Here is a 20188-nt window from a genome sequence, read left to right on the forward strand (position 1 = left end):
ACCTGGTGTCGCCTTCTACAGCCCCAGGAAGAGAACCAACCAGAGGGGAGCTGGGCTGGCCTGCGGGTCAGCGCTGCCCCTCGGGGACCAGAGGCCACGCCGCCTCCCGACAAGGTGGAGCCTGACCCGCCCTCCCAGAACGCGCTCACGGCCCAGGTGGGCAGCCGCGTCCGTGTCAGCTGCCCATCAGATATTACAACAGCGGACCCGCTCGCCCGGCGCGGGCCTGGATTACTCTCTTATTTGAACGGAGCGGCCGAAGGCCGGGCGCCGAACGGGGTCAGGCTGGCCGGGCTGGCTAGAGCCACTCAGCGACTGGCTCATTTTAAAACAAAAGGGATGAGCTGCTGAAAGGATTAATCACTGACTCTCGACTGTCCTGGAGCACAGTGGTGAAAAATCACTGTAAATCGATGTCTAGTAAGCAGGCTCTGAACATCCAGCCCTCAGGAAAGGAAGCTGTGTGAGGGGCGGGGGGAATTCTAACGGGCTGGATAAAGGCTGCGCAGCCCGGAAAATGAGCTCCCTCCTGCGAACGGACACCCGCAGCCACGGGAGGCGACGTGCAGGTGTCAAGATCTCGGAAGCAAATGAAGCCCACCCCGGAGCCCGGGCTGCTTCAGGACGGCCAGGGTGGACGCCTGAACGTCAGGTGATGGAATGCAGAAGCCCCTGGCTGCCTCAGGCTCATTTCTAGAATGACCTACGCTCCCTCTTTAGGCTGCCCGGGCAGGGCAGTCACTGGAGTCAAGTCCACGCCCCCCGTGAAAAGCCAGGGGAGCCCACCCCACGCTGCACCCCAGGCCCCACGGGCTCCTGGCCAACAGGACCGTCGCTTCCCGTTTTCACGGTGACATCTTGATGGGTGGTCTGAGTGCCACAACCGTAGACCGTCCCTCACAGATGCCCAGAGATGGCATGTGGATGTCCCCACACCCGCGGTGGCACCTGAAGCCGGCGGGCCACTCGCGGGAAACCGAGTCATGTTTGGGATGCCTGCCCCGGGCATGGTGGTCACGCAGACTCGCCATCCGCGTCGGATGCCGCCACTTTCGGAGAAGACTGAGTCCCAGAGAGGCGAGCCCCTGCCCGTGGTCACGGAGAAGGCGGGGTGGGTGCCATGGCCGGTGCCCTGGCCTTTCAGTCCCCACGTAATCCGTGACTGTGGGGGGCAGTGCCTAGGTTACCCGGGGCCCCTGCTCCTGATTCACACCCGTGTGCTCCCCCTCCTCGCTGTGAGCCGGGCCTAGCAGCTCACGTCTAAGAGACAGATCTTAGCCAAGTGTCAGGGCGTCCCTCGTGGGGTCAGATTCCGAGACTCCTGCTCGGCCTCCCACACTCTCTTGCTCATTCACCTTGAAGAAGCAGCGGCGACATTGGTGGGGGGCTGTGGGGTCCTCTGGCCGACAGAGAGGGGGAGGCTGCGTCCTGCGACATCACGAGTCAGCCTGGGGGGACCCCATCAGAGTCCTCAGACGAGGCTGCCACCCCATGAGCGGCCTTGAGGCAGAGGCATCCAATTAAGCCACCCCAGATCCTGACCCGAGAAACGGTGAAATGATAGGTATTGGTTACTTTGTGCCACTGAGTTTTGAGGCGACGTGTTCCGCCACAGTAACTAGCACGGTGATCGATACATATTTCTGTGTGGGCCAGGACATGAGCGCATTTACTTCCGGGGCTCTGAGCCTGGCCTCCCGGCCACCTGGGCTCTCTCGACAGCCTCCTGCTAATTAAAATGCTCTTCTCCGCGGAGTGTGGCGGCGTGGCCTCCCTCGCGCTGTCCCCTCGCTCCTCTCAGAAGCTTGTTTATCCCGAGGATCGTCGAACCGTCTGGGGAGGTTGAGAATGACACGAGACCACCATTCTGCCCACCCACACGACAGAAGTGGGCACCTGGCTGTGTGCAGGGCTCAGGGCCGCGTTCTGAGGGCTCCTGGCGACACAACCCCCGTAAATTCCCAACAGCAGTGTCCTGAGTGCTCAGCGTGAGGCCCTCACACACTCCTCACGACAGTGCTGCTATTACAACTCCCATTCTGCAGCGGGGGAAACCAAGGCCCAGGGGCAGAGTCTGGCCCACGACCACCCTGCTCTTCAGCGTGAACCTCTTCCCTGGCAGCAGGGTCTCGGCCTCCGCACCCTGACTAGGGGCCAGGTCACCCTTGGGTGTGAGGGGCCGTCCTGCACCCTGCAGGGGGCTGGCCAGTGTCCCTGGCCTCCGCCCACTAGAGGTCAGTAGAGCGTCCCCTCCCACTGTGACCACCAAAAATGTCTCTGACATGGCCAAATGTCCTGGGGGCTGGAGGCATTGGGAGGGGTGGGGTGGGTGAAGGGTTGGGTCGGGGGCGGGGGTTAGGTGGGGGTGATATGGGGTGAGGGGTTAGTTAGGTTGGGGGTAGGGGTGAGGAGTTGGGTGGGGGGCGGGGGTTAGGTCAGGGTGGGGTGAGGGGTTAGTTAGGTTGGGGGTAGGGTGAGGTGAGGGGTTAGATGGGGGGTGGGGGTCGAGGAGTTATGCCGAATCTGTCCCCGAATCTGCTCTCAAACCCAGGAGGAAGGCAGCAGGACACGGCGGCCACCTGAGTGACCTTGCACAGGGCTCCGCTCAGGCCCATGAGCTGCACCGGAGCAGAGGGGAAAGAGGCTGTCACCTGAGAAGGCGTGGGTTCGCACCGCGGCGTGGACAGGCCCTCGCACCTCCCAGGCCTCGCCAGGCACTGCACTCGGGAGAAGGTGCCGGTCCATGCCGGGGAGGGGCGGCTCTCCGGGGTCACGGCAGCTGTGCCATCCTCATGCCTGCCCTGGCCTCCCGCGCCTTCCGCTCTGTACCGAAGCCACAGCCAGTCTGCTCTCCCCGTGGGTTCAGGAGGAGACAAGTCCTGTGGGTCTCTCCTGTCCCTCAGTAGGAGCCCTCCCCCTCCCCCTGCCGAAGGTCACGGTTCTCTGAGTGGTACGCACCCTCCCAAAGGTTGCTGTGCTGTTCCTTCAATGGAATCAGTCGCCTCCCATTGATCTTGGCCCTGATTTGCATTCCTCCCACAGCTAGCTCTGTGTGTGAGAACACGCACACGCACACGCACACGCACACGCACACGCACCCCAGGCTCTCCTGTGCCTGCCGCCTGGTATCCTCTACCGTGATCTTGGACGTGCGTGACTCGTCTCTGATTGGATTAGGGCCTTGCTTCCTGCTGCCTTTGTCACCACAGTGCCTGGTACCAGCCCGCACGCAGGGGGCACTCAGGGAAGGCCTGCTGATGACACTGGACATGGTGGATTGCATTTTGATGCCACCCCCTCCCTGCCTGACACCCGACATCTCTGATGAGGCAGGCTGTCCAGTGGTTTCCTCACTGTCTCCCCTGGGGGAACACTTCAATCTTTTTTTTTCTTTTTTAATATATTTGTATTGACTTCAGAGAGGAAGGAAGAGGGGGAGAGAGAGATAGAAACATCAATCTGTATATAGAAAAGCCCAAGCGACCGGAACAACCAGAACGACCGGTCGCTATGATGTGCACTGACCACCAGGAGGCAGACGCTCAATGCAGGAGCTGCCCCGTGGTGGTCAGTGCGCTCCCACAGCCACCTCCCCTGGGTGGCCAATCTCCTGCGGTCCCTCTCCCCGCCCCCCGGCTGGCAGAACCCCAGGCTGGGACGGGGAACCAGGGGTGGGTGGTGGCAGACGGGGCCCCTTTCCCAGGGGGACTGAGGGCCGGCTCCCTCCTCGGGGCCGGCAGCCAACCTCCTGTGCCCCATCCCTCCCCCGGCTGGCAGGCCCCAATCGGCCCACCGCCTGCCCGCCACGGTGGCAGCGTGGAAGCAAGGGAAGGAGGAGTGGGAGAGGCAGGGAACTGTGAGGGCAGAGCACCAATGATGGTGCGTTGGCATCCAGCATCTGTTCCTTCTGTGCCCGGCCCAGCGACCATCGCCTCCTCTCTGGCCCGTCCCTGACTGGCCTGGCCTTGATCGGCCCTAATTGCCAGCCAAGCCTAGGGACCCCACCCGTGCACAAATTTCATGCACCGGGCCTCTAGTGATAAAATAAGAGAGAGTCATTGATCAGTTGCCTCCCGCATACCCCCACTGGGGATTGAACCTGCTACCTGGGCATGCACTCCGACCGGGAATCGAACTGTGACCTCCTGGTTCATAGGTCGATGCTCAACCATTGAACCACATTGGCCGGCCAACACGTCAATCTTCACGCTAGTGACAGGAGCTTACTCTCCCAGTTCACAAGACCTCAATCCCAAACCAGACAGAACCTGGTGCCTCCCCGAATCACAACCAGGAAGGCGAGCCCGTGAGCCTGCTGCCTATTGGAAGCCACTTTCCAAGCCAATTAGGCGTAATTCTAGGAGAGCAGGTCCGAGCTCGGCAGCACCCGACGCTCCCCTGGGAGGAAGGCAAGGCTTACCGTAGGAGCAACTTCAGAGCGAGCGCCACGCGGGGAAGCTATAACGAAGCCGTGGCGAGGCAGCGAGAACCGCTCCACTGGGCTATAAATACTCCCAAGGGCCCCACTACGCGGGGTGGTTAAAAAATTATTTTAAAGCACCAAGATGCTGAAGTTGAAAAATCACTCAGATGGAGTCAGAAAGAGCTGGGCTCCAGTCCCAACTTCTGAAGCTAATTAGCCGAGTCAACCTCCGCCCGAGAACAGAATCTGAGACTCAGTTTCCTTGACCGTGACCTGAGGGAGGTGGTGGCAGAGGAGAACGAAGGCCTGTGTTTATGGGGGGCTCTCTCCCTCCTCCTGCTCCCCCTCCTTCCTGTGCCTCCGTTTCCCTAGGCCTTGCCTCCTGTGCAGGGCTGCTATGAGGACTGAGACCCCGGATGTGAAGGAGCTCAGCAGGCCTCACAGCCCACGAGGGCGGAGGAAAACTCAATGCCGGTCTGCAGAGGGCTGCTCTGAGCAGTTTTATGAGTTGATGTCAGTCAGACCTGAAGGAAATCATAAACCAGAAAATACAAATAAACACTGACTGTCGTTATCCTTGGCTGAGAGCATTAATAGACGGGAAATCGCGGCACACGGCTCCTGAAACCCGGGAAAACCCCAAAGCTATTTATTTTTTTGTTTTTATTTTTTATTATAGCTACCCTCATGAATACGAAGCAGTATCTCATTGTAGTTTTGATTTGCATTTCCCTAATGATTCATGACATAGAACTTATTGACCATTTATGTATCTTTTTTTGTTTTTTATCCTCACCCGAGGATATTTTTTCCATCGATTTTTTTAGAAAGAATGGAAGGGAGAGGGCGAGACACCGACGTGAGAGACACATCGATTGGTTGCCTCCCGCATACCCCCGACCAGGGCCAGGAGCCTGCATCCGAGGTACGTGCCCTTGACTGGAATCACACCTGGGACCCTTCAGTCCAAGGGCTGACGCTCTACCCACTGAGCCACACCAGCTAGGGCCCCAAAGCTATTTTAAAGTTGACTCTGAGGCACGTGTCCATCATTCTTTTACCAGGATGTACATCTTCATCCCATCTGGTTTGGGCTGAATTAAGTCCTGTTGTCGCTCCTGAATAAACAACAAAGAGCTCAAAGCCACAGCCAGAGGCTGGCGGCAAAGGACCCTGACCTGCCCACCTCGCGCGCTCCTCTTGGCGCCCGCCGGGAACCGGGGCATCATGGGAGAAACCAGCAGACTCGTGGGATTTTCCTAAACTAACAGCAGCATTACTTCCGTGAATTCAGACACTAACCCGGATGATGAAGCCCTGACTTTCGGGGGGCGCGGGGGGGGGGGGGGGCGTGTGTGGAGAGGGTAAGCTCACGAAGCAACGACCTTAGCTTAGTAATTAATTCCAAAGCACAATTGTTTTCAATCTTCATTTAAAATCAGCCTTCGTTAATCTAGATTTAATGACATAGCAAATGGAAATTCCCTTAATAAAATAAGTGATGAATATTTATCATCCCATTTTACCTGAAAATTGAATAATCCATCAATTAACTTTACTATTAATTACTTAATGCAAAATTAATAAACTGCACAACTCATACGTATCCTTGCAGGCCCTCCGGCACTGGGCAAGGAGATGAAGCACCAGAGAGATGGCGTAACCAAGGGTAATCCCAGCCGTGAGCCGAGGGGAGACGGGGGTGAGGGTGGAATTCTCTACAAGAACAAACTCTTACTCAGAAAGTACAGGGGGGGATTTTTCCTCCCCTTCGGTGCCACAGCCACAAAAAAACTCAAAGTTTGGCAGTTATTTCATGGAGAAGCATCTCTCCTATCATTCCCTCTGTCTCCAGCACCACCCACCTGGTCATCAGTGTTTTTCTCTCCCATCATTCCCTCTGTCTCCAGCACCACCCACCTGGTCATCAGTGTTTTTCTCTCCCATCATTCCCTCTGTCTCCAGCACCACCCACCTGGTCATCAGTGTTTTTCTCTCCCATCATTCCCTCTGTCTCCAGCACCACCCACCTGGTCATCAGTGTTTTTCTCTCCCATCATTCCCTCTGTCTCCAGCACCACCCACCTGGTCATCAGTGTTTTTCTCACCCATCATTCCCTCTGTCTCCAGCACCACCCACCTGGTCATCAGTGTTTTTCTCTCCCATCATTCCCTCTGTCTCCAGCACCACCCACCTGGTCATCAGTGTTTTTCTCACCCATCATTCCCTCTGTCTCCAGCACCACCCACCTGGTCATCAGTGTTTTTCTCTCCCATCATTCCCTCTGTCTCCAGCACCACCCACCTGGTCATCAGTGTTTTTCTCTCCCATCATTCCCTCTGTCTCCAGCACCACCCACCTGGTCATCGGTGTTTCTCTCACGCGTGGATGAGAACGCTCAGGAGCCAGGAAGAAACAGAAAAAAAGCAAGAGAGTGAAATGGCAAGTGAGACTGAGCGTGAGCGTGAGAAGGGAGAGAGGATGAGGAAGCGAGAGGCCGGGAGGCAGACAGGTGACATGGAGGGCTGAGCATCTTGCCTCCGACCAGTGACAATAAAGGGATGAAGCAGATATAAACCCACAAGGACAGAGCGAAGGGGACAGGGATGAGCAGGGGTCGAAGGTGACACATCCTGGAGAGATGGAAAGAAAGCAGACGCAGCGTGGAAGCCCACCTGCCACAGAGGGGACCCGGGAGCAAGCCAGTCCACCTGCAGACCCGCAAGGCTCAGGGGCCAGAGAAGCAGAGGTGAGGGCGGCGGGGGGGTGGGGAGAGAAGGGGGGGGGCAGGGAGAGGCTGCAGGTCTTGTGGGGACATCGGACCTGCCACGGGCCTACATGGACCCGAGCAGCCAGGCACCCACCGGCCCTATCCCACTGGAGACATGTCTGCCCTCTGACCCCGGACCCGGACACCACGGAGGAGAGGCGGGACACCAGTGCCCCAGGAGAATGACCTCATTCCTGTGAACGCCAAGCCCCTCCCCTGCCTGGTTCCCTACCCCCCTCTGGGAACGAGCGGCTCCCAGCCGCAGCCAGAGAGGCCGAAGGTCAGCATCGCCCAGCCACGCTGGCCACGCCCGGGAACACGCCCTCCCTCGCAAGGAGAACAGGCAGCGGGCAGAGCGGGAGGGCTGTCCTCACTGAGCGAAAGTCACCAGGTAACGTCTCACGTGGACACATCAAGGAAGAGCCGAATGACAGCGAGACGCGGGAGGCAGGCGCCGGGACTGAGCGGCCAGCCTGGGAAACGGGCGGAGGGCTGCGGCTCTTCCCGACAAGCCTGAGGGGCCCCGGGACTTATTAAACGGTGTCGTGTATGTGTTCACTGTAAATGGAAACAACGAGAGAAACAGAGGCAGGAGCGGCAGCTGGCAGCTGCTCACCCAGGGAGGGATGAGACACCCACACCCATCCCCTCTCACGTCCTCCCACAGGAGGCCCAGGACGGCGGATAAAGCCGGCCCGGCTGGCAGTGTCCTCTCCACCGGCGGCCAAGGACGGCTGAGGACACCGAGCCATGTGCAGGACAACGTCCCCCCGCCCACCCAGGAACGGCTGCACGGGGCAGCCAGCGCCCCGCCCGCCCCTTCCGTGCACAGTGGGGACTGGGGGGACTCAGGGGGGGCGGAACTCGGGCGGCCCCTGCGGCTCCTGCAGTTTTGCCGCCCTGCAGCCTGTGGTTCCCATAATGACCTGGAATCTGGGACAGACCCGCTTCTGCAAGGAGGCCAGGGATTTCCCCACCGTCGAGACGCCAGACGCACTGCCAGGATCCAGGTCACAGCTAATTCCCCGCCTCGTGAACTACAGCACCCCTGAGGTGGAGGCCCTGGCGTGGGGGTCCCGGGCAGGCGGGCTCCCCCCGCGTCCTGCATCAGCAGACCGCCACGGACCCCCGCACTCGGCATTTGCCCTTTGGTGGATGTTGCCGTGGGGATGCACCAGGGATTAGCAGGTGCTGAGGGGTGACGGTGGCGCGGCGCTGTGTTAACCTGACAGCAGGTCCCCAGCTCCGCACAACGCAAACGTCGCCGCTGAGGTGACCACAGGCTCAGTTCATCTTCCTTTTGTCTCCCGGAGAACAAGTCCCCGAAACAACGGGGATGAGGCTGCCCTCCAAACGCAGGGCCCCGTAGCACCACCCCCTTGCACGTGCCTGCTCACTCTCTCTCTCTACCGATTCCCAACCCCCAACTCTGCCCGCCGGGCACAGAGAGAGCCAGGCAGCCCGGTCAGCTGGAGGCTCAGGTCTCCCTCCTCCCCTCCTTCCTCCAGGCCCGCCCTCCACTCGGCTGTGTCCCTGCTCACTGACCCCGAAGCATTCAGTGTGCAGTCGGGGAAATTCTATCACTAGACCTTCAGTGCTTCAGCGCTAAGGTGCTACCATAGGAATCTAATTAATTAATTAGATAAGTAACAGCATTTTCTGCCTCCTTCTGCCGTGACACAGGATTCCTGGGAAGGAAATGCCTTTCGTCCCATCCGGAGCCTGCGTGTCCCGGCCTCCGGGGAAGGCCGCACGTTTCCCAGGGGAGAGAAGTAAATCACTGGGGTTGCTGCCTGGCCAGCGTGGCTCAGTGGCTGAGCGTCGACCTATGAACCAGGAGGTCTCGGTTCGATTCCCCGTCAGGGCACATGTCCAGGTTGCAGGCTTGATCCCCAGTGTGGGACGTGCAGAAGGCAGCCGATCAATGATTCTCTCTCATTGATGTTTCTCTCTCTCTCTCCCTCTCCCTTCCTCTCTGAAATATAGAGGGACAGTGCGTTCCTCCCATTCTGCCTGCGACTTGGGGGCCGAATCCAGTTCAGGACACAACACAGGGGCACACCTGGCCAGGCACCTAAGCCTCGTGCACCAACAGAGGCTCTGCCTGGTGCCCGGTCCCGGGGGGCTCAGAAGTCCTGGAGCTGGAGGTGGAGAGGACCAGGGGGCACCCCTGATCCCCACACCCCCCTGCACAGTGCAGGGTGGCATAAAAGCCAAGACTGCGGCCTTATCCTGCTTCAAATTCCAGCTCCGACGCTCGCTGGGCGGCCCGGACAGGCCCTGCACCCTCTCCGGGACTCACTGCCCACAGAGCTGCGGAAAGGACTTCGAAGCACGGTGCCGGGGATGAAAACACTGCGGGACGCTCACAGTGAAATACTGCTCAGCCGTGAGTCAAAGAAGGAAGTCTTACCTTTTGCGACAGCGTGGAGGGACCTAGAGAGTATCATGCTAAGTGAAATAAGCCAGTCGGAGAAAGACAAGTGTCACGTGATCACACTCATATGTGGAATCTAATGAACAAAATAAACTAACAAACAAAGTAGAAACAGACTCATAGATACAGAGAACAATCTGACAGCCTTTGGGGGGTGGAGGGGAGGTTGGGGCCTGGATGAAGAAGGTGAAGGGATTAAGCAAAAACCAAAACAAAACAGAAACAACCAAACTCACAGACAGACAACAGGATGGTGATGACCAGGGGACAGGGGTGGGGGAGGTAGGAGAGGGGGAGAGGGTAAGTGGTGATGGAAGGAGACTTGACCTGGGGCAGTGCACACACAGTACAATGTACAGGTGATGTGTTATGGGACTGAACCCCTGAAACCTATATAATTTCATTAACCAATGTCACCCCAATACGTTCAATAAAAATTCTAAAAAAAGAATTTCTCTTAGAATCTAATAATAAAAAATAACTACTGAGCAGGAAAATAACCACAGAGCAGTGCTGGGCCCAGCAGCCGGTCCCGGGGGAGACGTGCAGGACAAAATGAACGGTGACGCAGGCCGCCTCCTTCCACGCGGACAGCCGGGGGGGGGGGGGGGGCATGTGCACGGGGCGCCCTCCACGTGCCCAGCCCCAAGGTGGTGAGGGGGGCACGCCACGCCCAAGCCAGACCGCAATGCCCCTCCTCTTGGCCTGCTAGCTCTCACAGAAGGGGGCGGGGCGGGGGGGGGGGGAGACACGGTGTCCGATGGTCGTGAGGTTCTCGGGAAACATAAGCAGGAGGCGAGACGGAGTCTGCTGGGGGAGGGGGTGACATTAGACTGTGTTCAGGGATGACCTCGCAGAGGAACTGACCCCGAATCAGGAGGGAAGGAGGCGCTGGGAGAACATTCTAACAGAGGGGGGACGCTCTCTACTCTAAGATGGGAAATTCGCCCGTGGGGTGGGGCACGGGGCGCTCCCCGGGTCTGCGAATGGCGTTATCACAGTGCTGAGCACACAGCGAGCGCCACGGAAGGGCATCCTGGAGGCGATTTTTCACACGGCCACTTCCGAGGGTCCCCGCTGCTGATGCTACCACATGAGCTGATGGAACATTCGGTGCCCGCAGCCCCGCCCCGGGCGCCTCCGGAGCACTTCCTTATTAAACAGGTGCCGGGCTCCCGGGCGCCTCTGTAATTAGGGCAGAATCCAGGCAAGGCCACGGAGACCGGGACCGGTCCCCCCGCAGCCCCTACGCCAACATCTATAGGCACTGATTACGACAATTAATTTAATAGGGATTCCACCGCACAAACAATGTATCACTTTATTAGGAAACTCTATAAATGTCAGCGGTGCAATTCATTTTTATTAATTTTCCAAAACGGAATGAGCGGCGGCGGCCGCCAGGAGTTGCATTGCCTCCTCGTTCAGCCGAGCATTGGTGCCATTAATTCCCTAATACCAGGAGGCCGGGGGGTGTGAGCTCAGCAGTAACCGCACCAATTAATTTCAACAGCGCAGACGGGAGGGGGACCCAAACTCGACTCACAACCAATTCAGGAAGGTCCTTGAACAACCGCAGCAACCTCTCCTCCTCCCGGGACGCACCTTCACGTCGAAACGGAACGGGGAGCCCGGCCCTAGCAGGCAATGTTCTCCGCCCTCCATCTCGGCCCTGCCCAGGCCCGTGGGGACCCTGGCAGCTGCTTCCTGAGGCCGAGGCCTCCAGCCCTGGGACCGCCCCTCCATGGCAGGCGGCACTACGACATCCTGTGCATCGGCCCGACCTCACGGCGTGCAAAGCAAGGTCACACACGTTACAGCGCTGTCCTCATCGCAGCCCCGTGAGGACAGGCTCGGCATCAGCTCTGTTCCGTCCGTGAGCAAGAAAAGGGGACCTTTTAAAGGGGCTGAAGTGGCCCTGGCCGGGCAGCTCAGTTGGTTAGAGCATCATTCCGATGCGCCAAAGTTTTGGGTTCGATCCCCGGTCAGGGCACATATAAGAATCAGCCAATGAATGCAGGAATAAGTGGAACAACAAATAATCTATGTTTCCTCCCCCCTCCCCCCCAACACACACTTTCTCTCTCAAAGAAAGAAAAAAGCAATAAAGGGGCTGAAGTGACTTCTTAAGGCCACAGAGCTGCTGAGTGACGGGGGGCCCAGCCGGATTTGTCAGGATCTGACCCCACCCCTTTCCCTCAGCCACGCCGCCCCTTGTGGCCCCCTCTCCCCACCCCCATACGAAGCCCTTTGGCTCCAACTAGATTCCAAAAAGCCAAGTGAGTCAGGCACGACCCCGAGGGGCACTCACTTCTCAGTCGGAACCCAAATTCCGAGGCTGAAACACAAGGCCCACCCCACCCCCGCGCCCCCGCCCTGCCTCTAAGTGGCCGACTGCTCTGCCATGGAAGGTGGCCGCAGCAGGCCGACCCGCATCTGCACATCTGCAGCCAGCTGGCCGCCCGGACCCCACCTGCTGCCTCAACACAGCTCTTCCCTCCCCTGGATCCAGGAGAGTCTCCCCGAGGAGCGAAGGGCGCAGAGGAGAGGAGGGCGCAGAGGGGCTGGGGCTGCTCAGGGTGAGCCCCGCTGCTGAGCGTCAGGGACGGGCAGAGGCAGAAATCAGACAGACCTCTTTCTCCCCAAGGAAACGTGGTTCTCAAAGTGGGGTCCCAGGCGGGCCGCAGCCAGCACCTGGAACCTGTTAGGAATGTCAGGTGCTCGGGCCCAGCCGGACCTACCGAGTGAACGCTGGGTGGGGCCCGGTGCGGGCCTTTTAACAGCGTTCCACTGACTCCCCTGCCGCTCAGCTGGGGAATCACCGCCCTGGGAGGAAAGGCCCCAGAAGAGGAGAGGGATGGACGTGCCGGGACCTCCAGGTTCGAGAGACGCTATGCTCCCCAAATAGTCAACTGTGTCTCCATTCACTCCCCACCCCGCCCCACCCCACAGTCCTCTCTGGCCAAGGGAACTGCCCTGGCGATGGAGCAGGCGTGACAGGCGCCACAGCAGCAGGGTTTCAGGCATGCACTGCCCGGGGCTTTAGGCTTCGGCCACCCCCCGGGAGAACCACACGTCCCAGACAGTGAGCGAAAGGACACGCGAGTGCTCCCAGACACACCCCAAAGCCACAGCCAACACAGACCCGCGCGCAGGACATCAAAGTCTGCGCGTCCCTAGGTGTGAGGCTGTTTCTCACACAGCATCATCACGGCAAAAGCTGACTGCTACAAGCCACTTGATCTCTAGCAAAGGAAACCCTGGCCCGGGAGGCTGAGGGGGTGAGGACACACGCCGTGGAATTCGGGGAGAGCTGCGAGACTCAGAGCCACATCCGCCGCCCGGAGACGCGAGGAACCAGCCTTTCTCAACACCCTCGGCCTCTAGGGACTCTGTCCCACCTGAAGGACGCTGACCACGGAAGCCCGTGCCTGAGGAAGAGGCCCTTCCAAGTGCCTTCTAGAATGAACGAGCACGCGAGACCCTCTCCCCAGGGCTCAGAAAGGAAGGGTCGGGCCGGTGACCATGGGGGCAGCAGACACACCCAGCCCTTCCCTGCACCCACTTACCACACCAGGAGGATCTGGTGCTTCTGCCCAAAGTGAGACAGACGGAGCACCCCGCCTCCTACATCCAGCCCTCAGCCCAGCGCCCACGTAAACCCGCTCTCCACACCCACAAACACCTGCCCGTCACGGCGCACAGGAGAGCGGTGGCAATGGGAGCGGGGCCACGAGAGCTGGGGAGGAGGGAGGAGGCTGCCTGTCAAATAAGCCTGCATCCCGTCACCGAGGTCACACACCCACCCCTGCCGGGCAGAGTGCAGGTGTCACCGCGGTCACACACCCACCCCTGCCAGGCAGAGCGCAGGTGTCACCGAGGTCACACACCCACCCCTGCCGGGCAGAGTGCAGGTGTCACCGAGGTCACACACCCACCTCTACCGGGCAGAGTGCAGGTGCCCGTATCCGCCCAGCCCCCTCCTCCCCCGCGGGCGGCGGGAGAAGCCCCGTGTCTGTGGCAGTTGCAGGTTCAAGGACATTTACCGCATCATAAACCGCAAGCGTAGCCACTGCTTCTGGCCTGGGAGGCCCCCTGACCGCCACCAAGAATAACCCCACTTCCCGTTTGTAAGCCTCACTGAGATGGATGTGGCCGTTCAGGGGGGGGCCTTTTAAAAAGTGAGTCTCTAGACAACACGGGCGGCAGGTGGGCAGGTTCCCAAAATAAACGCCCCGAGGCTCCCGGGGCCCGAGGCTCGCAGGCGCCCGGCAGGCAGGGGGCGGCGGTAAGCGCCAGGGAGAGAGCACCACTACGGGACCCCCCTGCCCTCGCGCCCACGGTCTCGGGCCAATCAGCGCCCTCGGTGCCACGAGCCATCACCCACAACGTGGCATTTCCACTCGGCCGGGACCTGACCGGCCCGATCAGGCAACCCAGGAAAATCAACCCATTTGCTGTGCGTATCGGAAGAGCTGCGAGACGGGGGCATTACCTTGTCTTAGGGGACGTGGTGAGCCATTCTTCGTGCTTCTCAAACGTTATTAAATAAGCTGCGATTTCCTGAAACAGAAGAATAGAGAGATAATAACCACGGTGCCACGGGATGCTGAGGGGTGACGTTGTGCGGGTCCCGCGGCTGCCTCCTCTGCGGGGCTGGACCCACGCCCCAGGGAAACAAAGCCCTGTGGGCTGCGTCCGTGGTATTCGCTGAAAGCCCTTTCCGTTCACCCTGCCGCACAGCAGTCCTCTAAGCACCGGCTTTCAGAGCTGAATGGTGGCAGGGACCAAGGTGTGTCTCTGGGTGGGAACGTCAGACACCACTGCCGATTCTAACTGTCATCCATTGGAAAAAGGGAAGCGCATGCCCACAGCAGGTCTCCACTCGCGAGGTCGCCCTCGGAGAGTTCCGTCTGTCTTCTTCCGAAGCCGGACGGGCCTTTCATGGTGTCACAGAGAGGCTGGCTCTCCCAGCTCGATCCCAACCCCTGAGCCCATCACACGGAGATCACACAGACACGACAAATTCCCTCCAGGGAGACGGGGGGGGGGGTGAGAGGGAGAGGGGGAGATGGAGAGGGAGAGGGGGAGGGGGAGAGAGAGAAGGAAAGAGAGGGAGATGGAGAGGGAGAGGGAGAGAGGGAGAGAGAGAGGGGGAGAGAGAGAGAAGGAAAGAGAGGGAGAGAGCGAGATGGAGAGGGGGTGAGAGGGAGACAGAGAGGGAGAGGGGGAGAGAGAGAGAAGGAAAGAGAGGGAGAGAGGGAGATGGAGAGGGAGTGAGAGGGAGACAGAGAGGGAGAGGGGGAGAGAGAGAGAAGGAAAGAGAGGGAGAGAGGACCATTCCCACTCTGATAACTTAATCCATTGAGCTGAGCCATGTCAGCAGAGTTGAGGCAAAGATGGAGGAAATGTGGGCACCTGGAGGTAAATTAAATATTTATAAACACAACAACCTCCCTGCAGATGGAATTACTGATTTATTAATAATTTCCCTAAGAAGCTAGGGGGTGACATCCACATAAGTCACTGCCCAGCTCAGAGCATGACACGGCCCATTACCCCCAGCTCCACACGGACCCGCTGACGGGGCCTGGCAGGGACTGCGCTTCAACTAAGGCTGCGCCGGCCACGTTCCCCTTGATCTTGGTGATGGCTGCACGCGGAGCTGCCGCCCTGGACTGTCAGAACCATGTGGGGGAGGCCCCGTCTAACTCCTCTGCGCCCAGGGGGCCTGGCGGGCTCCGGCCTGGAGCAGGCCTCCCCCAGGGGCACAGCCCTCCCCCAGGAGCGCGGGCTGGGACACGTGCAGCACACCTGTGACCTGAGACCCTGAACTTGGCTTTGGGGACAAAGAAGAGACTGTCACCAAAGCCAGGCAGGCAGAGCAGGTTAAAGGAGAAAACAGCAGCCGTGCCACGCGGTGCGCACGCCACAGGCGCCAGCAGAGATGGGGCCACGGACTCTGGAAGCCAGCCTCTGCCATGAGGGGGCCACTCGGTGCAGGAGGGGAGCAGGGCCTATGGCAAAGGCGGCTGCCGCATCGAGTGCGTTTCCACCACTGACTGCAGCTGGCGCTGAGCGACCAGCAATGCTCTCACCTCCCTGAGCAGATGAGTTGTGTCTGTGAACGTTTATTACTGAAGATGGTTGAAGCCAGCGCTTAGATGCAGCAAAATGCAGCCACTGCCGGGTACACCCTGGCCGTGACTTGGCTAACTCGGTCACTGAGGGAGGTGACAGGCCGTGCCGTGAAGGACATCAGCTCCGAGAGCAAACAGACCTGCTGGGGCTGCGGCCCGACCACGTTCAGCTGGCAGGTCTGGAGCCCGTGACTCAGCCCGTCTGCACCCGAGATCATGCACCCACGGGGCGGCCGTCAGGAGCGATGGTTCTTAACACACTTAACACACAGCCACGCCCGCGACCCCGGCTACCGTTACCCTCACTCCCAGTCTCCGCGGTGTGAGCCAGTCCACGGCCCTGATGGGGGGCAGGTCCTATGTGGTCCCTCAGAGGTCGCCAGCACTGCTGGGCTTGCCTTCGTCGATCCCCACCCTGCCCCCCTACACCCCTCTGCCCCTGCACCCCCTGTGCCCACAATGAGTGGCTCTATCACGGTGACTGATCCGAGTTACCTAGAGTCAATCCTTCCATTATCTACAGGCGCCCGCTGGTTTTCACAGTGCACCGAGAGCAGACAGTGGTTGAAGTCAGTGGGCGTTTAGGTAAACTGAGCCCCGTGTGTGTGCCGGCCCACCCACCTGCACTTCAGGGAGCTTGGAGTGCAGAGGCTTGGTCTGTGCCAACAGGAACCCCTCGGATCCCTGCCCTTGCCCAGGACCAGGCTGGGAACTGTGATCCCCTGGCCCAGAAGATGGGGACACACTGCGTCCCAGCCCCCTCTAGGTTTATCACTTTGTCCCTCCCAACGACCCAGATGCCCAAACAAGTCTTTCGTGAACATCCCTAAGTCAACCCTCACGCCAACCTGGTAGGAACCCCACCCCCACCCCCCAGCAACTGCCCTTCAAAGAGAAAAGCTCCACCTGCCCAGTGGGGCTCAGTGGTTGAGCATTGACCTATGAACCAGGAGGTCAGGGTTCAATTCCCAGTCAGGGCACATGCCCAGGTTGTGGGCTCGATCCGCAGTGTGGGGCATGCAGGAGGCAGCCAATCAATGATTCTCTCTCATCACTGATGTTTCTCTCTCTCTCCCTCTCCCTTCTCTCTGAAATCAATAAAAATATATTTTAAAAGAGAGAGAGAGAGAGAAGCTCTCGGACCACTTCCTGATTCAAGATTAGCTGCTGAGCACCTACTGTGTGCCATCAGGGGACAAGCCCACAGGAAGTCTGCCCTGACAGAGCTCACGGCGAGGAGGGGAGAGACGTTGGATGGCTCACGGAAGCGCTGTGGCAGGATCCACCGTCCGGCCAGCTGTGTGGCCAAACCCACGGGTCATCAGGGGTCCGCTGAGCGGCTGTGCAAGAGGCCGAGGCCCGGGAAGTCACGCCAGCGAGCAACTACCTCAGAGCACCCCTCCTCCCCAGACAACAGTGACACCCCCACACCGAGCCCCCTAGGACCACCCGCCCCTCTGCCCAGCAGCCTCTCTGAGCAAAGGAAACCAAGGGCCCGGCCCAGGCTCCACCCCGTCCTGCTCAGGTTGGCCAGGCCCTGAGGCTACCTCGGCCTCCACATCACCTCGCTGCTGCTGGGCGTGTCCAAGTCACCTGCCTACTCCCAGGCCCACACTTCCAGCCTGCCCGGCCCACTTCCCTTATCCGGGTCTCGGTCCACCTCCCCGTCGGTGGGCAGTCCACGGGCTGGACCTGCCTCCCCAAAGCCAGGAACTGGTGGGGAGATAGACACGCACACGCCAAAGAGCCACACGGGATGCTTAGAGCAAGCGTCCTCAAACTACGGCCCGCGGGCCACATGCGGGTGTTTTTGCCGTTTGGTTTTTTTACTTCAAAATAAGATATGTGCAGTGTGCGTAGGAATTTGTTCATAGTTTTTTTTTAAACTATAGTCCGGCCCTCCAACGGTCTGAGGGACAGTGAACTGGCCCCCTGTTTAAAAAGTTTGAGGACCCCTGGCTTAGAGGCAAAGTCACTCGGAGCAAAGTTAGAACCGTCAACATTCCCAGTAAGACGAGTCCCCGGGCTGGGAAGGGGGATGATTTGGGGGACGAGGGCCTTCACTGTCTGTGTCATCGTTACCATGGTGATGGCTAACACTGGCAGAGTGATGTCTAAGGCCAGTTACTGCTCTAGGAGCCTGTGGGGGGGGGGGGTCGCCTCACTTAATCCTCATAAAAAACGATGGAGGAACATGCCCACTTTACAGGCGGGGAAACTGAGGCGCAGAGCAGTTACGTGGTCTGCCCAAGGTCACATGGCTCGTCTCCGCAGAACCAGAACGCAGGCCCAGGCAGAATGGTTCCAGAGCCCACGCTCCCCACTGCTGCTCTGAATGTCTTCAAGGGCAGCCACGACGTGCTCGGGCGGAGAAATGAGCGCCCCAAGTGGAGGGCCATGCCTCCCCCAAACGGTCTGACAGCCTCCTGCTCCCCACGGCCCAGAGCCTCTCACCGCCCCACCGCCTTCAGGGACCAGGAGAGCCAGGCTGGGCCTCCACGGGCCGGAGTGTCTCCTTCCGGCAGGATCAAGCGGATTCCTACCCCGAGTCCTCCTCCTCCCCGTATGATTCATCTCCTTCGGGGACAGGGATGCCTGAGGCAGACCGAACAACAGGCACAGAGCGGTGCTCTCGGGGAAGGAGCTGTGACAGGACCTCAGCCCGCCTGACTGGCCTCCTTCTCCCCAAAGCTCCCCCCGCCGGGCTCCGCAGACGGCGAGGAGACAGACCTGGTCTACCTCCTTTCTACAGAGCGGGAAACTGAGGCACGGAGAGCAGGAGGGACGTGCCCGAGGCCAGCACGTGTCTGGCTGACCAAGGGCCTGGACCCCACGGTGGGCATGACGTTCCCAACTGTTGCCTCTCAAGCTCAAGGCTGGCCCAGGAAATTCGCAGAATGCTCCACAAGAAGAGAGCGCACCCCAAAGAAGCGACACCAGGGGCTCAAACAACAGGGTGCACGTGACTGCTCGGAGCAGCTCTATTCTCCAAGCCAAGCATGCAGGCCGCCGAGTGTCTGTCAGCACACGGATGGACAACGAGAGGACGGCGGTGCAGAGAACAGAGCGCGGATCATCCCTCAGAGGAACAAAGTTACCGCACATGCTACATGGGTGAACGTGAAAACATACTGAGAGGAAGAAGCCAGACACGTTCCTGATTCCATTTCTACGGGACATCCAGAGGAGGCGAATGCATGGAGACAAAGATGAGTGGTCGCCAGGGACTGAGAAGGAGGGGGTGGGAGTGACAGCTAATGGGGACATGGTTTCCTTTGGGGGAACGGCAATGTCTGGCTCTAGATAGTGGTGAAGGTCACACAACACCGTGAATGTTCTAAGTGCCGCCAGTGGCAAATGTTATGCTGTGTGTATTTTATCACAATAAAGAAGGAAGCGTGGCCATCCTATGTAGCGAGGTGGGCTCCGGGATGGAGATCATGCCAGCGCACCCTGCCCACAGAGGTGGACCCCGAGCCTGCAGGCCTGGCCCAGTGCCCGGCGCCCTCAGCATCGCCCTCGTCCTGGATCCAAACCCCGCGTCAGTGAGAAGAATGGCTGGACTGTCAGGATGAAGGAATTCGCCGCAGGCTCCAAAGCAAAGACTGTCCAGCTTGCAGATTTTAAATGGTTAGTTTGTCCTTTGGATGCTCAACTAGAAAAACTGCCGCCGAGCGATGATGTCTGCGGTGGCAGGGGACAAACTGGAGCCCCTTCCGTCTGCTGGCACCAGGGCAGCGGGCGGCCCTCCCCTGGCAGGGCAGAGGGCAGGGCCACAGGCGGCACAGCTCTGCACTCGGCACCCGCGCCTGGTCACACGGGCATCACCGTGCATCCGGCCTCCCAAAGGCATGCCCATCGCTCAGGGGGCGGGAGGGGGGCTGTCTGCCCCGGGAGATGCGCTCGGAAGGAGTGAGCCAGCTGCGGCAGGCGAGGCTCAGGGGTCCCGCGGAGGCTGCCCCGGAACCAGCGGGTGAGAAGGCATCGTTGTGCCAGCCTGGCTCCCCTTCCCCTCCCCACCTCGGCCCCCCTGCACTGATTCTGCCCCCTTAACCTCCTGGCCCTGCTCACAGCCCATCTCCTCCAGGGGGTCTCCCTGGTGTCTCGCTCCGCCATGAGCCCCCGTTTCTAGAATCTTCTCGCAGTGGCAGCACCTCTCCAGACTCCTGGCAAAGTGCAGTGTCGCTAGCGTTCATGGGCACGGCGTCCTCCCTCCCGGGTGTCTGGCGTCCAGGAGGCTGAGCCTGCTCCCACCTCACCTAGGCCACTCGGATCTGCTCGGGGGGTCACGAGCACGGACGCCTTTGGAGGGCCGGGACGCACGGTGAGTGACAGGCGCGTTCTCTTCTAAAGGCTGCCGACTAGCCCGGCCTGTGTAGCTCAGTGGTTGAGCATTGACCCATAAAGGCTGCCGAAA

At 59.7% G+C, this 20188-nt stretch overlaps 1 protein-coding gene across 6 annotated transcripts in view; it reads right to left on the reverse strand.

Moving 5' to 3' along the window:
- CAMTA1 (calmodulin binding transcription activator 1) overlaps positions 1-20188 on the reverse strand; it is a 675317-nt gene that overhangs the window by 411649 nt on the left and 243480 nt on the right. For all 6 annotated transcript variants that reach the window (XM_079777254.1, XM_079777251.1, XM_079777253.1 and 3 more), the window contains exon 4: positions 14127-14194. In XM_079777254.1, coding sequence (XP_079633380.1) covers positions 14127-14194 — 68 coding nt within the window. The remainder of the gene's footprint in view (positions 1-14126; positions 14195-20188) is intronic.

This window comes from Cnephaeus nilssonii, assembly GCF_951640355.1.
Source record: "Cnephaeus nilssonii genome assembly, chromosome: 7".
Classification (NCBI taxonomy): domain Eukaryota; kingdom Metazoa; phylum Chordata; class Mammalia; order Chiroptera; family Vespertilionidae; genus Cnephaeus; species Cnephaeus nilssonii.